Source organism: Ornithorhynchus anatinus, chromosome 3, assembly GCF_004115215.2.
Source record: "Ornithorhynchus anatinus isolate Pmale09 chromosome 3, mOrnAna1.pri.v4, whole genome shotgun sequence".
NCBI classification, from domain to species: Eukaryota; Metazoa; Chordata; class Mammalia; order Monotremata; family Ornithorhynchidae; genus Ornithorhynchus; species Ornithorhynchus anatinus.
In genome coordinates, this window is record NC_041730.1 from 92621618 (window position 1) to 92629854 (window position 8237).

Consider the following 8237-nt stretch of genomic DNA (forward strand, 5'->3'; position numbering starts at 1 on the left):
GGTATTTATTGAGCATTTACTCTACGCAGAGCACAGTACTAAGCGTTTGGGAAGTACACTATACAGATTCAGTCCCTGCCCACAATGAGCTTGCAGTCTAGAGGGGAGACTGACATCAATACAAATAAAATACTTATAACGCTTCAGACTTTTGTTAGCCTTTCAAGGTAAATTGTTTTTAGCAACAATTTTTAACAAACTAATGATGACTACTATTTTTATTTATTTTATTTTTTAGGGAAGCACTGCTCTGAAAACTTTGAAAATGAATCCTTGCACTCCTAATAATTTGGAAGTGGTGGAAACTCAGTCAACAGCTCCTAAAATAGAGGACCCAGAAATGACATCCCCAGGAATTATACGTTCCGAAGAAGGGTCTGATGCAGAACCAGAAAATCTTGTGGTGGTTTCCTATTGTCCACCAATCATTGAAGAGGAGATCTCAAACCTTCCAGGGGATGAGGCCGGGGGATCTTCTCAAGTCATCTATATTGACGTCCAGTCAATGTATCAGCCTCAAGCAAAACCAGAGGAGGAACTAGCGAACGACTCTGTAGATGGAGCGGGCTATAAGCCACAAATGCACTTGCCTATTAATTCTCCTTCAGCAGACATGACTGCCGAAGATGACTTAGATAAAATGGCGGGTTATAGACCTCAGGTAAATGTGAATACTTGGAATTTAGGATCTCCAGACTCTCCAAGCTCCATCGACAGCAGCGGTGAAATGGTGTCTTTTGGAAGTCCCTGCTCCATTAATTCTAGGCAGTTTTTAATTCCTCCAAAGGATGAAGATTCTCCCAAGCCTTCCAGTGGAGGATGGTCCTTTACCAACTTTTTTCATAACAGACCCAATGATTGACAATATCATGACTTCACTTCAGTCTGCCATCTCAATAAGCTCTTATTCCTAGTGTTCTACAGCAGCAGCAGATTATTCTTCAAAGCATCAAGAAGAGTGTTTTTGGTGAGATGAACTTTATCGTGTGTAAGTTACACTGAAAGTGTTAATTTTTCCTGTTATAGCATAAAAGCCAACTGTACGGTAACTCCAGTAATTAGCTTCATATACAGTTCAGGATGATGGACTTGCATTTGTGACCCTAGCCAAAGAGTTCCCATTTTCTAAGTAGTGTTTTAAAATTAACATTTCCTGTTACTTTGGTAAAGTTTTCCACTTCTTTGTTGCTAATTGCCTTTTGTTGTTGTTGTTGTCATGAATAACAAGTATTTTTTTGTTTTTCTCTCCCAACTTGTCTATTTGGAGGTTCAGACCTGGGGAAAGCATTCTCCCATTCAGATTAACAGATGAGAACCTCAATGAAAATCAAGCACAGATTGAGCAGATGAGACTTTAAATATCATTTATCCGTCCCCACAAGTTCAGAAATGAATATACCTTTTTTAAATGTAGCAGCAGGTATTATAGTGTCTTATTTGATAACTTAGGTAAACTAGTTTCAGTGCTTAGTGCCTACTGTATTATAGTTATTGAATAGTTGACTCAGGGGTTCAAACTTGGAAAATTAAGTGTAACACTGACTGAAATCAAAATAATTACATGTTAGCAGATTTTCAAATCTTTGTGCAAATATTGACCCCTTTGGTGCTAGCCCTGGGTTGCCCTAAAGTAGTGCTGTTGAGTTTTAATTTCCAGGGCTACTTAGCAGGTTAAGCACCTAAAAGAAATGCCATTATTATTTGGTGACTTTTTTGGTTCCTCTTTCGTTATTGGGTGAGCAGACTGCATGCAGTTAAACCCAGCGCAGTCTTCATTTGCACAAACATGCCCTCTAATAAACACCCTATCAGCAATATTTAGTGGCACTAGCTACCAGCCAGGGCTTTCCTAAAAGGAGAGTTGGTGCTATCAGTCTGTAGAGGAGAGACTGAGACCTCTTGAAGCGACATTGTCATGACCCAACCCATGCCCTCGCTGGGTCTAGCAGTTATTCCATGGATGATCCTCACCATGGCCACTCGGAGTACCATATCAAGAGAAACTTTCAAAGTAATTCTTTGAGGATGTGTATTAAAATTAAATATTTTAAGTTGAATATGAATTATTAGGCACCCGTAGATATATACACTTATTTTATTGACCTAAAAATGTCCATAAGAAATTCATACATCTATCCTTGTGTATCAGAAGTAATGTTATGGGTGATATTGCTCCTGGAAGAACTTCAAATAATGTTACCGACAGTAGAGTGTATTTTATTTGCTCTCAGGTTATATGTGTGTTTTGCCTTTTGACAGCAAATACTTGAAGTCCTCTCTCTGAACAAATAAAGGTAATTTTTCTCCTTTGTAATATGCTATAATATTTTATACTCAAAACACATGGCTTATATGGCTTATCTTTTACAAGACGTCATGTTTTTTGAAATCTTGCTTCAAAAGAAGATATTCTTCTATTAAATGAATCGGAAAAAACCCTCCTTTTGCTCGTTATATGGCTTATATTTTATAAGATGTCATGTTCTTTTGAGATCTTGCTTCAAAATAAGATATTCGTCTATTAAATGAAAAAAACCCGCCTTTTTTTAAAAAAAAAAAACACAAAACACCATGGTTTTAAGATGTCTGTGAGCTTTACAAGTATGGGAGTTCTTATTTGAGGCAGACTCCATAGTTTGCCCAGTGTTGTAACCACAAAATTGAAGCTGTTTGCTTAGCATGTCGTTTTGAACACTAGTAAAGCTTTACGACTTACTCAAAAAAAAAATAGCAAGATGCCTTACACTTGTCTGTATCATTATGAAATAAGCCCTCACGCATTTGTTTGAGCATAATGGACACTATGTGATCCCTTTAGGGAAACAATTTTTGCAAGTGTAAAATGACATCCATAGGTAGAATAGCCACCCTTCCAAATATTTGGCTTTTTTTTTTTTAATTGCACCTGTTAGTGCATGCCTCCTAAAGCTAAAAATTGCTGTAAACTTAATGAAACACCTTGTGCCAGATGGTGATACAAAATAACGATCCTAATGAATAAACCTATTATGTGACAGAACAGCTTTGTGCCTCTAGGTTGATATTTTGGAAATAGAAGCAACCATTTTGTAAATACCAAGGAATCCTGGGTCTGGTATTTTATACCAAAGTTACTTTCAGCAGTTGGTGCTGTTGTGATTCCAAAATCAGTTCTGAAAACTTAAAGGTTAGAATTTTTGCTTCAATTGGAAATGCTGTTAATTTGGATTAGGATAATTAGGTTAATTAGGTTTTCTTATTAGGTTACTAATTTTCAGCCAATTAAATAGCCAATATTTCTACAAAAAAATTAAGCTAAAGGAGTTACACTAAATTTCAAATGGACGATGGTAGGATTAACAACTGTTTTAAAGGGAAACTGAAATCAATTTTAAGATGACTTCTCAGAAGACTTAAGAACTGCTCAGGCAAATGCTCTGATGGAAATGAGATTTTCTGTTGGCCTGATTACTCTGAAGCAAATAACTTGAACTGCTGCTTTACATTTTGAGCCACGTTGAAAGTTTGTGTAGCGTCTTTTGTATTTTTAGAGCTCTAACCTTGAACACTATTCAGGAGCAAGGGGCTGTTGCTTCAGTAACAAGCCCTGGAGTTGTCAGGCTTCAGCTCAGTACCCCAGTTGTGGTCCAACAGTATCTCAGTCTATCGTAGCCCAAGCTAACTCCCTGCCCCATAGACCAAGCCAACTCTTAGGGGTCTTCTGGATCAAGGCCTAGTTTAGGCGGACAAAAATATCCAGATCAATTCCAGCCAGTTTGGAACCTATTGATCTGGACGTCCCAGCTAGTGAGGAGACGAGGCCCCTCATACCTAGAATTCAACTCCCTGGTGGACACTAAAAACCAGTAGTTCACACTGCTGCTTTCCTATTTTTGAGCCATAAACCAGTATACACATGTATAATTTTCTTTGTCTTTTGCACTCCATAATTTGTGGGAAGTAAGCCTAGATCTGCTCTTTAATGGCTTGTGTCTTCAGTTTTCTTGTATGATGGACCTAAATGCCTGTAACAAAACAACATTAGATTTTGCACAGCTTAAACCTGGGCTTCATACTTCAACATATGAGAGGGTCGGCAGATTGTCTGCCAACTCTGTTGAATCATACTCTACACACAGTAAGCACTCAAATACCATTGAGGAGGATGATTTTAGATCAATGTAATCATTTCATTTGAGTTCAGTCATTTTTAGCTCTGCACAAATTTATGGTAGCATGTAGAATGGAGAGCAGTTTCCTGCTATGGACTATTAATTACCAGTAAAACACGTAAATTCAATCTGTCATATTTATTGAATGTTTACTGTGTGCAGAGCATTGTACTTAAACGCTTGGGAGAATACAATATAAAAGACACCTTCCCTGCCCACAACGAGTTCACAGTCTAGAGGATGAACTTAAGTGTGACATTGTTTGCCTATCAAAGCATCTCCATGTTGCTTGAAACTTAATGCAGATTTCTAGTGGATGGGGCTGGAGGACACCCTCTGAATTTGCACATGCTTGAATGTAAAGGTGAGGAAGCAAACAGAGAAACAACAAATTAAAGATTGTTATAGAAATGAAATAACATACAAGAAATTAAAGCAGTGATGATTTCATTGCTGAGCATGTTACCATAAGAACAGTATTCTGACTAAAAGATGCAAATCGGCAGAGATGTTGTTTCCTGTTGTAATCGTGCAGGAATTGATTGGATTTATAGGTGCAAAGCAAGACTACAAGACTTTTACTTTATCTAAATGGGTATCAATATTTTAATACAACATTGCAATATCTTTTATCAGTCAATTCTCCACTTGAATTTTTTTTTTAATTTCCAGAGAGTGACTTTCCAAATTTACCGTACCATTTCAGCTTTGGTCAGAGAACTCTCACCCATTCCAAGTATGATGGGGAAGAAGTAATCTTTAAGGTTTTTCACGAGAGTCGCTAGTGGAGTGTTTTTTAAATCTGGTGTGTTGAGGATCTGGAGCGATAGCTAAGGCTGTTCTTTTTCATAGTTTCATAAGTGCACACTAATTTGGATAGGTGCTGTACTTTTCATAGTATTTTTTATATAGCATATACCTATGCTATATATCAATATTTACTATGTTAATCACCAAGAACATCACCAGTACTACAATTTTGAAGAATGCAGATGGAAACGCTTGAGCATGCACAAGTAAAGGGCTATCTTGGGCCCTTCAGTCCCAAGAATAAACTCCAGGAAGAGTACTGTGATTTTTCCTTAAGACACTTCAATTCAAACTCACTCGTATCCTGGATTTGTCATCCATTTCTAATATCGGTATCCCGATCAAAAGGTGAGGGATTTTCCTCGTCAATGATGGGGATGTGTTCTGAATGTACCCACAGTTGTCCAAACCAAAGATTTATGATATTAAGGTGGGTAGAGACGGTCACACCAGGAATGTAAGGCTTGGGGAAAAACAAAAAGCATTTTAACCTTGTTTCAATTAGGTGCTTGCTACTTTCTTAAAGGACAAGTTCATCGTTACCAGCAAATATACATGGTAAGTGAGCTGTAAGCACGTACCTTAGGCGTTTAACTTCTCTGCCTCAGCTTCCACATCTGTAAAATGGGACACAATACCTGTCCTTCCTCCTCCTTAGTCTGTGAACTCAAAGTGGAACAAGGGCCCTGGCCAAAATGATTATCTGGCATTTAATAGCGTTTGAGCACATAGAGAATGCTCAGTAAGTACCATCACTATTATTATAATACATGCTAAAAATAAGCTACAGAGGATAAACATGGATATTCCAGGATAGGTGGGAAGGTGGTGTTTGGCAAGGTAAACCTATGCATTTCTTTAGAAATTGTTGGATTTGCATGTGTACATAAAATTTCCAAGGCCATAGCTTTCCATACCTAATTCAATTCATATGCAGCTTAGGGGGTAGGGAGACTCTACAAAATTAGAGGCCTTCCCCTGTGACTACAGATATTCTTCCTTTAGCTCTGGAAAAATTCCCCTCCCCATCTGAAATTGCATTATGCCGAATTGCTGTTTTCTAAATGCATTATACTGTGAACAAGTTTAATTCTTATGAAGCGTTAAGACTTTGTAGAATGAGGGCTCTTAAACTGTATAGTCTAACAGCATTTTCAGTTCCAGTTGTGAAAAACACTACAATGCATCCTATGTAAACATTTCAATTTGTGTAAAGATACTCATAGCATAAATTGTGAAAATGACAAATTACTAACATTGTTCCTTACACATTTCACTTAATTACCACTGCAGATTTGTTTGAGTAGGTGTGATGTATGTCAGGTTTAAAATGTCTCCTTCCTGATTTAAATTTTAAAAATTAGCCTATACTAAAGGTAAACAGTATGGCCTAAAATGATTTCAGAAAAACATTTTAACTAATGTATGCTTAAAGTGAGTTTCTGTATCATGTTATAAAAGAAAGTATCAACAAGGGCATAGAATATAACCTATTACTAAAACATTGTAAAATGCAAACTAGTTTGCTTGGCTGTCGATTCTTCAAGTGCTGCTTATGTGTGTTTTTAAAATATGCATGTATTTAACAACTTTGCAATAGTAATGCCATAAACAAATAAATATATTTTCTTACATTCCGATGGGTTTGGCTATTCATTTGCTTAGGTACTTTTAATTTACACATTTGTAGGAAAACTGCCTGACGGAGAGTCCGAAGGTGTGAATGGCACCTCCCCTCCTACCGTCTCCATGCAAGCTGATCTCAAACAGTCCATTTTCTCCCCCCACATTTTCAGAACATTTCACAGTTACCACCTAGCCCCCTTACCTCTGGCTAGCCGAATTCCCAGGCTGATTTCTACAGGATCCGCACCAGGGTCTCTGCTTCAGCCTAGGGGCCGGCAATTCTTCAGTCCCCTCTGTGCCAGGGATGGCATCGTGGACGTTTGCCAGAGTGGAACAAAGGCCGTGGCCAATCTGATTATCTGGCACTTAAGTGTGGCACATGGAGAATGCTTAATAAATACCATCAGTTATTATAATACACGCTAAAAATGGCCTACAGAAGATGAACCTGGATATTCAATGATAGGTGGGGTGGTGATGTCTCAACCTGGCTGAGGGACTGAAAAGAATCAGCAAATAACCCAAGCAAAGTGTGGGTGTTTCTTGCAATAAAGCTATTTCCGCTCTTATTAGGACAACCTTTGCCCTCATCACCTAGATCCAGTCAGTGCACATTATTATTGTCATGGTTGTTAAGCACTAGGGAAGCAGCATGGCCTAATAGGAAATGCTTAGGCCTGGGGGTCAGAGGACCGGGGTTCTAAACACAGAGTAAACACTTAATGCCTTTAATATTTATGCGCCAAGCACTGGGGTAGGTACAATTTAAGCAGTTCAGACACAGTACCTGCCCCACATGGGGTTAACAGTCCAAGCAGAACCAGCATTGAATCCCCATTTTCCAGAAACTGAGGCAGAAAGTCGGTAAGTATCTTCACTACTTGCCTGCTGTGTGACTTTGGATGAGATGGAAAAAACAGCGTGGCTTAGTGGAAAGAGCACGGGCTTGGGAGGCAGAGGTCGTGGGTTCCCATCCCAGCTCTGCCCCTTGCCCAGAGTCACATAGCTGACAAGTCAGCCTCTCAGTGCCTCAGTTACCGCATCTGTAAAATGGGGATTAAGACCGTGAGCCCCACGAGGGACAACCTGCTTACCTTATATTTACCCCAGAACAGTACTTGGTACATAGTAAGTGCTTAACAAATACCATAATTGTTGTTATTACTATTAAGTGCTTAGTACAGTGCTCTGCACACAGTAAGCGCTCAATAAATACAACTGAATAAACCCAGGCCCCCTGACTCGTGGCAGTCAGAAGAACAAGTCTCTCTACTTAGACTGTGAACGTAGAGAAGCAGTGAGGTCTGGTGGATAGAGCATAGGCCTGGGAATCAGAAGGGCCTGGATTCTAATCCCCACTCTGCCACTTGTCTGCTGTGAGACCTTGGGCAAGTCACTTCACTTCCCAGTGTCTCAGTTCCCTTATCTGTAAAATGAGGATTAAGACCGTGAGCCCCGTGTGGGACATGAACTGCATCTAGCCCAGGGCTTAGTACATTTTCTGGCACATACTAAGCACTTAAATGCCATTAAAAAAAACAAAACCTGGGTGGGGAAAGGACTCTACCCATCTGATTATTAGAGAAGCAGCATGGCTCAGTGGAAAGAGCATGAGCTTGGGAGTCAGAGGTCATGGGTTCTAATTACAGT

The 8237-nt window shown here is 39.1% G+C and overlaps 1 protein-coding gene across 1 annotated transcript in view; it reads left to right on the plus strand.

The window, feature by feature from the left end:
- LIFR (LIF receptor subunit alpha) overlaps nucleotides 1-6598 on the plus strand; it is an 82075-nt gene extending 75477 nt beyond the window's left edge. Inside the window, exon 20 of the mRNA XM_029059207.2 lies at nucleotides 239-6598. Within this exon, the coding sequence (XP_028915040.1) occupies nucleotides 239-862 (624 nt within the window). The 3' untranslated portion in view covers nucleotides 863-6598. The remainder of the gene's footprint in view (nucleotides 1-238) is intronic.
- The last annotated feature ends 1639 nt before the right edge of the window (nucleotides 6599-8237 follow it).